We start from the raw sequence: 13,731 nt of genomic DNA, 5'->3' as shown, positions 1-13,731 counted from the left end.
GGATTTTTCCACTGATCCACATTTTTTTTTCACTTCCATATCCTGATCCCGATACTCACACACTTTGGATCTTCTACCGATTACCGATCTGTTCCGATTTTAACCTCAGCTTTTTGTTGTTTCATATTCATTTTGAACCAATTATTGTTGATCTATACATGACACCGTGTATATGAAACTGTCGCTCTCTACAGGCACCGTGATTAAAAGTATGTGGCGTAGCCAATGCTATTGACCTAACAAGGAGTAAGGTGCATATACCATGGAAACGTTTGGATGGGAGTCATTGTTAATTAAGATCAGATAGAAGTGAGGCGAATAGGAAAGCAAGGACATCGCGACTGATATACTTATTCTTTCACCATAATAAAATTGTCATAAAACCGAAATGCCGGACAGGAGGACATGAATTGGAAGGAAATTGGAGGGAAAAGCAATGGGATCACACAAATGTGTAGGCTGTGGCGGATTTTCCCCTATTACCTCTCACAAACCCAACACATCCCTGTCATCTAAACCCTATTTTAATGCTCATAATACACCTACGGCGAGGAGTCGACGTCAGACTGAAACGCATCATAGGGGAGATAGTGGAGAATTGTTGGATGGGAAGAATCTGGTTTGTGTGATATGATGGGAGCGGAGAGATAGATGTTAAATACTGGGAACGGAGTCGGTTTTAAGATCTGACCATATAGTGAACAACTGAGTTAGGATAAATATTGAAATGGAATGCCTTATACCTGCAAAACAGGGAATATAGGAAAGCAACACAGTTTGTAGGTGTCAAATATGGAAATAAAGGGTAAACTTCTCCACACTACCCCTCTCCTATAAAATACAAAGGGCTGCTGCCTCAAACATTGCCACGTTGCTGTCTGCTTTGCGGCATTTCGACTGTAAAATAGGGTGTTTGCTTGTTTTTATGTTTTATGTTTTTATGTGAAGCCACTTTGTACGGTGGCCGGGAACCCTCAATGCTGCAAATAAAAGAAAACTCTGCAACAAAAAAGAAACAGCGCTACAAATAAAAGAAACGCTGCAAACAAAAATAAACAGCGCTACAAATAAAAAACCGCTGCAAACAAAAAGAAACAGCGCTGCAAATAAAAAGAAAGAAACGCCGCTGCAAATAAAAGAAACTTCCCACAACGGAAGTGAATTACCGGGGACTATTTTGGCCGGTTGGGCACCTGTAGTTTTTTATGTGACGCGACGAAGAAGAAGAAGAAGAAGAAGAAGGAAGTACAGAAGTGTATTGCATTCACTTGAAAAAATAATTAGACACCTGATTTGTAATTACGGTGATAAGGGAAAGGTTGCCTTATTGGCCATTGCACTTCGGTAAAGTTAGAAAGATTATTGGCACTTCTGAGATCAGTAACTCTGAAGTGAAACGTTGTTTAAAACACAAAACGCATATTTTCAACCGTAGTAAGACAGACAACGAGCTACATACCTAATTTCATCACATGACTAAACCTAATGTTCATCACAATGAGCTAACAACCTAATGTTCATCACAATGAGCTAAAACTAACGTTCTATCAAAGAGCTACACTAATGTCATCACAACGGCTACAACCAAATGTTCATCACAAGGACTACAACCTAATTTCATCACAAGAGGACACAATGGCAACCGAGAAACACACTCAAAACGAGTACAACCAACGTTATCAAAACGAGCTACAACCTAATGTTCATCAATCAACGAGCTACAACCTAATTTCATCACATGAGCTACAAACCTAATGTTCATCACAAGAGCTACAACCTAAATGATTCATCACAACACGAGCTACAACCTAATGTTCATCACAATGAGCTCACCTACTTCACAACCTACAATGTTCATCACAATGAGCTACAACCTAATGTTCATCACAAGAGCTACAACCTATGTCATCACAACGAGCTACAACACTAATGTTCATCACAACGAGCTAAACTAAGTTCATATCACAACGAGGCCTACAACCTAATGTTCATCACACGAGCACAACCTAATGTTCATCACAATGAGCTACAACCATATGTTCATTCACAAGAGCTACAACCTAATGTTCAGCACAACGAGCTACAACCTCATGTTCATCACAACGAGCTACAACCTAATGTTCATCACAACTTTTACAGTGTAGTGGTTTTACAGTGTAGTATTTTTACAGTGTAGTGGTTTTACAAGAGTGTAGTATTTTTACAGTATAGTATTTCTACAGTGTAGTGGTTTTAATGTGTAGTGGTTTTACAGTGTAGTATTTTTACAGTGTAGTGGTTTTACAGTGTAGTATTTTTACAGTGTAGTATTTTTACAGTGTAGTGGTTTTACAGTGTAGTATTTTTACAGTGTAGTATTTTTACAGTGTAGTATTTTTACAGTGTAGTATTTTTACAGTGTAGTGGTTTTACAGTGTAGTATTTTTACAGTGTAGTATTTTTACAGTGTAGTGGTTTTAATGTGTAGTGGTTTTACAGTGTAGTATTTTTACAGTGTAGTGGTTTTACAGTGTAGTATTTTTACAGTGTAGTGGTTTTACAGTGTAGTGGTTTTACAGTGTAGTATTTTTACAGTGTAGTGGTTTTACAAGAGTGTAGTATTTTTACAGTATAGTATTTCTACAGTGTAGTGGTTTTAATGTGTAGTGGTTTTACAGTGTAGTATTTTTACAGTGTAGTATTTTTACAGTGTAGTATTTTTACAGTGTAGTGGTTTTACTGAGCGGGCTCTCATACAGTCGTGCCCCGCCTCCTCCGGTGTGTCATTAATCACCTGTCATACAGCTCCGCTCTGCTTTAAAGCCGCACACGGAGCGCAGACAGCGGACACGCTTCAGGAGCTGCAGCCTCCTCTGGTCTCTCCTCCTCCAGTCTCTCCTCCAGTCTCTCCTCCTCCTCCAGTCTCTCCTCCTCCTCCAGTCTGTCAGTCTGTCTCATCCAGTCTCTCCTCCAGTCTCTCCTCCTCCTCCTCCAGTCTCTCCTCCTCCAGTCTCTCCTCCTCCTCCTGCATTTCACTTTCTTCTCCGGGTTCATGTGATTTCTTCTGGAGAAAGTGAACTCCCGATTATCCTTTGGGCTCTTGAAGGTGTGCAGTTCTGATCCAAACCAGATGGTTCAGGTCGTGCTCAGGTAGACCAGGTAAGACCGAGGATTTCCTGTTTGTTTGACATTTAACCAGAGTCAGTCCAGGCATTTTAAAATGAGACAAACATCTCTGTTAAATGAATAATAGAGAGAGAGATATCATTCATTTGAGATTGTTAAAGGCAGGGGCGGAATGTAACTAAGTACATTTACTCAAGTACTGTACTTTTGAATTCAAAAAGTATTTCCATTGTTTGCAACTTTATACTTTGTACTCCACCACGACAAATCTTCTTTATCATGCGATCCGGCTGCTCCGCCTCAACTCTCTGTGATTTACAGAGTTTATGATGGACAGTGAAGTAAACTGCTGACAGCTGTAGCTGCTGTTAGCTCAGTCCGTCAGCTTGGCGGTGAGCTCAGAGCGACGGGTACCCGTCGCTCTGAGCTCACCGCCAAGCTGACGGACTGAGTGTTTGTACCAACAGGAAGAAGAGGAGGTAACCAGGCTCAGCAGCCTCTACGGACATGATGGCAGAGGAGAAGAGAGTGAAGAGGACACTGACGGAGGAAGCTAAGAAAGAGATGAAGCCTCTGGTGGTGTCCTACTTCTCTCACTTCTCCGGCTGCCGCAAAATTTTAATATTTTTCCTAATTAACATTGAGATTTTACTCAAAGTGCAGCTCAAAGATTTGTCTGTGTCTGCATGTGACCCGGACAGAGCGAACATGTGGAATAAATAAACGACGGAGGAAGTGTGCGTGCATGATTCGTTTGTGTGCGACGTGTTTTTGACGTGATCAAACTACTCAAATGTTTTCACCTTAAAGGGCCAGTGTGTAGAACTTAGTGACATCTAGTGGTGGAGTAGTCTGTCGCAACCTCCTAGTAAACAGTTGACAGACGCAGTTAGAGATGAGCTGGCAGCATTTAGCAGCGAAAGGGACAGATATTTCCCTCAGGAGGTGGTGGAGACCAAAAACGGAGCTAAGGGATGGACTCACACATCTCCATCCAGTGAGGTGGCGCTGTTTCAGCCAGCTGGATGTGAAAGTAGGCAGCTGTTTGCTAACATGTGGTGGATAAAGGTGTTAATGTAAGCTTGTCTTCTCCACCAGCTCCACCATGAGCCTCCACTCCAGCTTGGAGGCAGGGGCGGAGCTCTACAGCGACAGCCCCTCCCTGGTGTCTCTCGACTCCAGTGTTTTTTTCAGCGAGGCGACGGCGTCCTGCATCAGAGATCAGCTCCACGTCTTCATCATAAATGTCGGGGGAAGTCGATATGTGCTGTCGCAGGAGCTGCTGGCGTCCTACCCGGAGACCCGGTTGGGGAAACTGGCCTGCTGCAACCAAGACTCAGCGCTGGAGCTCTGCGACGACGCCGACTTCATGGAGAACGAGTTTTTCTTTGACCGGAACTCCCAGACCTTCCAGTAGGTGGCGCCTTTTCCTCTTTCTGTTGCAATACCAACACGGTACCTTACAATGTAGACGTACACCATGATCTGAAAAGTTCTGCAGTGTTCCTTAATTTCTGTGCTGACAGGTATGTGATGAACTACTACCAGACAGGCCACCTCCACGTGAGGGAGGAGCTCTGTGAGATCTCCTTCCTGCAGGAGATTGAGTACTGGGGCATCGACGAGCTTCACATCAACCCTTGCTGCCGCGAGCGTTACTACCGCCGCAAGGAGCAGAAGGAGACCCTCGACGTACGCCGAGAGTTTGAGGCCGAGGACGACGATGAGGACTTTGTGGGTGCCACCTGCCCAGCTCTCCGGCGCCGCCTGTGGGACCTGCTCGAGAAACCCGACTCCTCACGCGCCGCTCGGACCTTCGGCTCGCTCTCGGTCTTCTTCGTGGTGGTGTCAGTCATCAACATGGTGCTGATTTCACTGGACCCAGGGGAGGACTTTGGTGTGAGTGCTGTCGACATCAGAGCACCGCTGCTGTTCGACGCCCTGGAGTACGTATGCGTGGTTTGGTTCACGGGTGAGCTTGGGCTTCGGTTTCTCTGCGTGAGGGATAAGTGCCGCTTCAGTCGAAGCATTCCCAACGTGATCGACCTGCTGGCCATCCTGCCATTCTACGTGACGCTGGCGGTGGAGAGCCTCCATGGAGGAAGCACCGAGCTGGAGAACATGGGCCGCGTGGTGCAGGTCCTCCGACTGCTGAGGTCGCTCCGTATGTTGAAGCTGGGACGACACTCGACAGGTAAACACGCTTAAAGCTTCTCGGATGGCGACATTACACAGCCAGACAAGAAATGGGGGAGCGGGAGGAGTATGACATGCAGATAAGGTTTTCAGCTGGACGCAGAGAGAGAGAGAGAGAGAGAGATTCATATTTTCCTCAAGGAGATGAAGGGAGGACAGAGTGTGATTATACGTGCATGAGTATATTTGAGTGTCAGACTGAGGCGCTTTGATCTGGGTGAGTTTGGGAAGGATGATCCCCGGACTCAACTCATGAATAATGAAAGAGAAGATGGTGAAGTGGATGAAGGAAAGAGGAAGGGGGGAGAAAAGGGAAGGAAAGGTGAGAATCAAAGAAAGCGAGAAAGGAATAATAAGTTAAATATGTTACAGTAGTTACTGTTCAAAGTCAGCATGTGTTATGAGTTATTGGAAGAGATGTTCATGTTCTCCATCGTTACACAAACCTTTTTACTCTGATGACACAGCGTGAGAAGCTCAATGGACTGCTGCGATGGATCCGACTGATGCTGGCAAAGGTCACGATAGAGGTCACTGTGTCTGTCTCATTGGCTAAACAGATCGAGTGTGACAGCGATGAAGGACTCACAGCTGCTGACATGAAGACGAGATGTTTCTCATGAATGTTAGATCACAACAACACAACATCTTCTCTCAGCAGATAAGAGTTTGATGTCATGACACAGACATACTGTGAGACGGAAAGATGGAAGCAGTATTAGTTTTTAAATGTCCATTATGGAGGTTTTTAAATTCCATATTGACTTTCACTCTTCAGACTCTGGGTAGAGTAACGCTGTGATCTAAGCCGATTTTCTCTTCTTCAGTCTTTGTAGATGTGAAGCAGCAGCTGTACAGCTGCAGTGAACACTCTTTGTCTTCAAATCCTCCTTAAACTCACCAAAGCTCACTTCTCCTCTCGCAGGAGAACAGAGCGATGAGAAGTCATCCCGGGTGTGAACGTCAGCCCCACGAGGACGCTCACATGTGGCTGTATTTATAAATGTGCGTCACTTTCTCCTCCTTCAGACCAAATGAAGAGAGGATCACATGCTGTCAGTCAGAAAAATGAAATGCTGCTGGGAAAGACTTTCTAATTAGTCAACGTAGACTTACACAGAACTAATTATGGCTGAAGAAAATAGTGACATTTGAATGCAAAGGTGGATGATAAAAAAAAATATTCTAATTATTGTGCACAATATTTAGTCTGCTAACAGTGTGCTGAATCATAACACACAATTTGTACTTAGTAATGTGCAACTGTGTGGATTTAATGTCTTTGAAAAACAGCCAGTGTCAGCTCGATTTAAAACACTCCACACAACAAAACCGGAACCGGCAGTGTCCAGTCTAACAGTGAACACAGCGACAGAACCTCTGAACCGGCAGTGTCCAGTCTAACAGTGAACACAGCGACAGAACCTCTGAACCGGCAGTGTCCAGTCTAACAGTGAACACAGCGACAGAACCTCTGAACCGGCAGTGTCCAGTCTAACAGTGAACACAGCGACAGAACCTCTGAACCGGCAGTGTCCAGTCTAACAGTGAACACAGCGACAGAACCTCTGAACCGGCAGTGTCCAGTCTAACAGTGAACACAGCGACAGAACCTCTGAACCGGCAGTGTCCAGTCTAACAGTGAACACAGCGACAGAACCTCTGAACCGGCAGTGTCCAGTCTAACAGTGAACACAGCGACAGAACCTCTGAACCGGCAGTGTCCAGTCTAACAGTGAACACAGCGACAGAACCTCTGAACCGGCAGTGTCCAGTCTAACAGTGAACACAGCGACAGAACCTCTGAACCGGCAGTGTCCAGTCTAACAGTGAACACAGCGACAGAACCTCTGAACCGGCAGTGTCCAGTCTAACAGTGAACACAGCGACAGAACCTCTGAACCGGCAGTGTCCAGTCTAACAGTGAACACAGCGACAGAACCTCTGAACCGGCAGTGTCCAGTCTAACAGTGAACACAGCGACAGAACCTCTGAACCGGCAGTGTCCAGTCTAACAGTGAACACAGCAGATGTTTGTGCTCCAATCTGGTTCTGTTAGCATGCTAACAGCAGATTCAGTTAATTAGCAGTTAGCGACTTTAGCGAGTGGTTATGCTAAAGCTAAGCTATCTGTCCATCAGGAAACAAACAGCGAGGCAGACGCTAACGAGCTAACTGTAACTGAAGCTAAGCTGAGGTTGGAGGTAGCTTAGCTGCGCAGCGTGGATCTAGCATCGGCTGCTTCATGGTGTTAGCTGATGGATGCTAACGCTCCATCATTACTTCTTCTGTCCTCTTTTCTGTCCAGGCCTGAAGTCTCTGGGTATGACCATCGCTCAGTGCTACGAGGAGGTTGGCCTCCTGCTCCTCTTCCTCGGCGTCGGTATCTCCATCTTCGCCACGGTGGTCTTCACTCTGGAGTACGACCTTCCTGCCACCACCTTCACCAGTGTGCCGGCCGCTTGGTGGTGGGCAACCACCTCCATGACCACAGTCGGCTACGGAGACGTCCGGCCCGACACAGCTGTGGGGAAGGTGCTGGCCTTCCTCTGCATCCTATCAGGCATCCTGATCCTGGCGCTCCCCATCGCCATCATCAACGAGCGCTTCTCCGCCTGCTACTTCACCCTGAAGATGAAGGAGGCGGCGATGCGGCACAGCGAGATGCTGAAGAGGCTGGCCCGTGGATCTGTCGGGGGGGCGGGTGTTGGCGGAGGCGTTAACCTGAGAGACGCCTACGCCCAGAGCGTCTTGGAGATGCTGAGGCTGCACGGGAGAGAGAGGGCGAGCACCCGGAGCAGCGGAGGAGACGAACTGTGGTGGTAGAACCCGGAGACTCGGACGGGTCCAGACCTGATTTAAAGGGGCCGCCATGCAAAGGGGGGGGGATGTGACAAAGAGCTGATGCTGCTCACGCCTCTGGAGGTCAGAGGTCAAGAAAATAGTTCCAGGCAGTGTTTGTTTATTGCACCTGAAGCACCTGTACATGTCACAATGAATACCATCGGAAATAAAGCTGCAATAATAAGTCGGCTGATTAAATAATTAAAAAATTTGAAATATCTTCAGTAACAAGTAAAACAAAAGTCTCAGGTTTAGTTTGAGTGAAAGAACTCACTCAGATGAATCTCAAGCCGAGGTTTGAACTTAAAGTAGCTGAATAATCATTTGGCTGACATAATTACAGTTACAGCAGTTAATTAAAAACCACTTTGGTAGTCGATCTTCGAGCCAACATTTTCAGGTTAAATGTCTGTTTAATCTGACAGGAAAGCAGGTGAGACGTGTGAGCTGTAACAGGTCCGCAGTGACAGTGATGAGGCTGCGACCGTAGAGTCTGTCTGAAGAGCTGCAGTTTAACTCAGCGTGGATTAATTATTATTTATTATTCTGTCATGATGTAACCGGTAAAAAAGTGTCACCGTGTCAGATTGAGTTTCTTTCATAATGCTCGGAGGTGAGGGGGCTGCAATCAGCTCTGGATGTCTCTGAAGTCTACACACCGATTAACTGAACGTTCCTGCAGGTTTTTCTATTGGATATATTTCTATGACAGCACAGTGTGACTGAGCTTTAGGCCGGTTACAAACAGAAAGAAGCAGTGGCAGGAAGTCTCTGCCATGTGCAGTGTGTGAGACCTTGAAATAAATCAACGCCGACTCTTGGACACAAAGCTCGGCCTCCTCGGTGAAAGTCCAGAACCAACCTCTGCACGTAATTTACTTCAAGCTTTCTCAGGTCTTGTGCACGGTCAGAAAACACGACATGATGTTTCCAGATGTTTCTTTGTTTCTCTCTCTGTTATCTCACATGCTTTAAGTTTGGAGTCACTATAAAGCTGCAGGCTGGCTCCTGTGGGTCAGAGCGCCCTTTACAAATATCACAGTGATGACCTGAATGAAAACCCTGACCTGAGAGCACACACACACACACACACACACACACACACACACACACACACACACACACACACACACGTCAGCGGGGGTGAGACGATCTCGTTTGGTTTGAACCTCGTTAACATCGATTAGTTTCACAGTTTTAACAGACGCCTCTCGTGTTGCCTTCAGGTGTCGTCTGACGAGGAGGAAAGGTTGCACAACCTCCATCCACACACTCCTAAGCTAGCTGTGTGTCTGTGTGTGTGTGTGTGTGTGTGTGTGTGTGTGTGTGTGTGTGATTATATAACACAACCTTTTGATTTGCGCTTTACTCTCTGCTGCAGTGATTCACAGGTTGATGTGAAAAACTAAATATGGATCATCATCATTCAACAACAGACTCGTCTCACCTTGACTCTGTGTCCTGTCACCTTCATCACTGACATGTCAATCAAGCGCTGGTCATGGTGGTAAAGGTGGAGGTTTGATTGTTCCGCCTGTGTCGATGCTCACTCCTCTCTGTGTAATTATTTATCATAATTACGATGTTACTTTTTTAAGAGCAGCAGCTCATATTTGATCTGAAACATTATTCCACTGAGTTAAAGATACACGTGTCCAGATTAACATGAATGTGTGCATGCATACGCTGTGCAGACAGTGTACGTCCTCAGTGTGTTGAATATCTTTAAAATAAAGTGTGTTTGTTTCATCAGTGATATGAGGAAATGACTGATGATGCACATCACAGAAAGGATCCATGATGAACTGACACAAGTCAGAATTATGATGGTTAACCATGTTCCTGTCCGAGGAATAACACACGAGCTTCTGAGACACCGTGGCCTAACTCCACCTGCTCCACCTGCAGCTCCTCCACCTGCAGCTCCTCCACCTGCTCCACCTGCAGCTCCTCCACCTGCAGCACAGCTGTATTCACAAAGGGAAGTACGCTGCTTCCATAACAGGATGATAATGGGGCATTTTGGTGCCACACACACACACACACACACACACACACACACACACACACACGCGGCGGCATTAACGTAGCAACAGTCTGTAGTTACATTAGATAATGCCTCATTTGCATATTAAATCATCACGTGCAATAAAAACAATAATTGTCTTCATGTGAGTGATGAACTGCTGAAGTTTAATTTTTGACTCTTCACGTGAGTCAAACCTTCCAGTCTGATTCCTGAGGATGATTTATAGTTATTATATATAAACATGGAGAAAAGTATTTTATGAAACTTTCTAAATTTCTCTTCTGTAAAAAGACGTTTGGATAAATCAATGTTACATTTAGGTTTATGCAAATGAGTGCCTTTGTAATGCGATATGAACTGAACCCTGTTTCATGGTGATGACTTTATTCTTTCATTAAAGTCTGCAGCACTTCCACCACACACTGTGTCGTACACTCTCCTGACCGCTCGTGTTCGTGACCTCACCGTGAAGTCTCTCTGGGTAAAAACTCTTTTTTCGTCTCCACGTTTATGTTCCACTTCTTTCTGTCGCTCGTCGAGCAGCCGCAGGCGTCACGCGCTGAATTCAGGTCAGGCAGGAAGTCACCTGACGTACAGCTCTGCCCTTCAGGACGGCCTTCGTCTGAACACCAGGTACAGGTGAGAGTCCGAACCAGCTGAGCCAGGGTCAGCCACGTGGAATCACTTCAGTTTGTTCATCCTCGCCTCTTCAAGATGCATGACGACCTTCGAGAGGCGGCACAAAGTTCATATAGTGCAGGGCTGATGGGAAACGTGTGCAGGTAGGCGAGGGAGGTCAGGTGATGGGAAAGTGTCACGAAGAGTTTGTGTGCAGAGTTAAACCAGCTCAGATCGGGTTTTTCTTTGGTTCATGTGCTTCGCCATGAGTAAGTAGACCACGTAGTTCAGACGTCTGCACAGGGTGTTTTATTTTGAAAGTTGCCTGGGGTCTCTGAGCCGTTTCTGTGCCTGACTTCCTGTCAGCTCGAGCTGCTCGGTGGCGTCCATCAAAACCAGAGTAGCCACGTGTTCTCCATGAAGATTGCTGTGGCGCCTCTGCTGCCATCACAAAACACCGCTCTGCAGATGCTCCGTCACCGTCACAGAGCCGTGCACGGTGGAAACAAGGCTGCTCCTGACGCCGCAGGATGGGCGACTTCATATGGGATGAACAGGAGGATTTACTCTGATCCACGCTCGGCTCCACCAGGCGCAGTTCCTTGTGCTCTGAGCTTTCTTCTGTCCTACTTAACGCTGTCTCGGCTCAGACAGGCTTGTTATCCCCTCAAGCCTGATGTTGTTGTTGTTCCCCAGAGAAGCTGAGTTACATCACAACGCAGCGCTCCATTTCCTCGTGTTCTCCTTTTGTTTTACAGCCAGAGGGCAGAAAAAGGCAGGACGGCCTTCATGACGCTCAACACAAGCAGAAATCTTTGTGTCTGACCTGACGTGGCAGCAGAGGTGTGACAGGAAGTCACTGGAGAAGAAGAACGTGTTAATTGATGATGTTAATTAAAGAACAGGCAGACGTCAAACCCAGGAGGACCACAGCTGTTTGAACTTAAACCAAGTCTAAACCTGCAAACACACTTAAAGTTCACAACTGCAGCAAATGATGCCACGCTCCATTTCTGTCAGAGGAGTCAGCGAGCGCAGTTCATGTAGAGATAGTAACAGACAGTGTACTCACACTGTAACTATGTTCAGCTGTACTCGAGTATTTGTTCGCATTTGATGACCAGATTTACTCTTGTCCGGCAGCGAGAAATAATCTGACCGACAGTTTCAGGTCCAGTCGAGCAGCAGAACACAGAAGGAAAGAACAGAACCTGTAGATCAGGGGATAAGATGCAGGTGAGGAGGTGGGCGGGGCCGGCAGTGGGAACAGGTGTGAAGATGAGTACGGCGGTCTGAGGACACCTGGTGGACGGGAGGACACGTGCACTGTTTAACTCTGCAGATTAAGATTTGAATAAACAAACATTAATCTCATGAAACATGACGTATTCTTAATTCTCCATCTTAACTACAAAGAAGTCCAACATTAAAATGCTGTTTTCATTTTCAGTGTGTTATTATCACAGACAGTATGACGTGGCCCACAGGTGTGAGGACACATCGTGAAGCTCCGTGTCCTCCAGGTAACAACATGAAGAGCATCAGGCTCACCTGACAGTGTTTTTTCTTGTAGTCGCTGTGATGATCAGAGTCTCTGTTGTCAGAACTGTTTCCTCCTCTGCTCTGATCAAACTGAAGAAGACAGATCCTTCAACTGAAGCGAGCTCCAAACCAGCAGCTCCGCTCACAGTTACAGGTTTTATAATGCATTGTTGTCTGACCTCAGATCAGCTGGCTTCATTTTGATGATGATGATGATGATGATGATGATGATGATGGTCGTGATGATAAATAAGAGCATGGCTGTTCATTTACAGCTAATGTCTGATTTTAGTTTGTATACAATTCAATTTTTAAAAAACAGAAAACTACTAAAATGTATTTTCTGTAAATGTGGTTACCAAAAATGAAAAATGGTTAGTATGGACATAAACATTTATATAATCAGCTGCACGTTTGGTGGCGGGTAACTGCTGTTATTTTACAAATCAGGAGAATACTGTTTAAAAAAACTTCACGTGTCAGCTGCTCAGAAATAACGACCACCCCAGAGAGCGTACGCATCATTCCTGCTTTCCCAGAATTCCCAGTGTGGGACTCGTCATTGGCCCAGTTCTGTTCAGCGGGAAGATGTTGAAGGTGGATGGAGATCGTTCCAAGGACGAGGCTGCAGGTTATTTCCAGCTGTGACAGGAAAACCAGGCCAGGCTCACGTTCCCCCTTCAAACCGTCCTCGTCTCCTCAGGACGGTCGTGGTTACAGACCTGTTTCAGTCCAAAGTGGGTCAGCCTGCACACCCCTGAACTGAATCTGATTCTACTGAATGATGTTACCAGACAACCTTCAATAGAAATGAACATCCAGTACACTGTTTATGTTTCTTTATGTGATGTTTCCATTTTTCTTGCATTCCAATTTTGATATTTCTTGTAAAAACATGGAGGTTCTGGCCTGATGGTGTCGCTCTGGATTCACCAAGTTCATCGGTTCATCCTCTGAGGACCATGAACATTCACAGTAAAACGTCTACAGCAGCTAAAAAAAAAAAAAAGATTGATGGAAGCTTGAGTTGTTTTGATCCGTTTGGAGAGACTGAACCTAAATTAATGTTTTTTTCAAATTCATCTGTTCCCATGGAAAATATCCCTGCAGGCAGAACTGCCCGGGGTGAAACTCTAGAGCTGGTCACCAGCTTTAAGTACTCACTAATCACTATTGATGAGGAGCTCTCATTTAAATTGCATGTCAAAAATTTGATTTTAAAATTAAGGGTGAAGCTCGGTTTCTTTTACAGAAATAAATCATGTTTTTCTTCTAATATCAGCCACTTTCCTGCCTGCACTTGATTATGGTGATGTTGTAAACATGTCTGCATCAACAGGCTGACTCCTGTGTATCACTGAGCTCTACGGTTCATCACTGGCTGTCGCCGTCTCACC

General features: G+C 45.7%; 1 protein-coding gene across 2 annotated transcripts; it reads left to right on the top strand.

Annotated features, from left to right (window-relative positions):
- The first annotated feature begins 2,888 nt into the window (after positions 1–2,888).
- Positions 2,889–8,303, top strand: kcnv1 (potassium voltage-gated channel modifier subfamily V member 1). 2 transcript variants are annotated; one of them, XM_019268543.2, is made up of 4 exons: positions 2,889–3,138; positions 4,204–4,518; positions 4,632–5,299; positions 7,610–8,303. In XM_019268543.2, the coding sequence occupies exons 2-4, from the start codon at positions 4,211–4,213 to the stop codon at positions 8,125–8,127; spliced, it is 1,494 nt and encodes a 497-aa protein (XP_019124088.1). In that variant the 5' UTR covers positions 2,889–3,138; positions 4,204–4,210; the 3' UTR covers positions 8,128–8,303. The 2 variants fall into 2 exon arrangements, with proteins under 2 accessions (XP_019124088.1, XP_010754298.2); XM_010755996.3 differs by lacking the exon at positions 2,889–3,138 and having other exon boundaries at positions 4,161–4,518.
- The last annotated feature ends 5,428 nt before the right edge of the window (positions 8,304–13,731 follow it).

Source organism: Larimichthys crocea, unplaced genomic scaffold (assembly GCF_000972845.2).
Source record: "Larimichthys crocea isolate SSNF unplaced genomic scaffold, L_crocea_2.0 scaffold110, whole genome shotgun sequence".
NCBI classification, from domain to species: Eukaryota; Metazoa; Chordata; class Actinopteri; family Sciaenidae; genus Larimichthys; species Larimichthys crocea.
The sequence above is the reverse complement of the archived record's forward strand: the minus strand, read 5'-3'. Positions and strand labels throughout refer to the sequence as shown.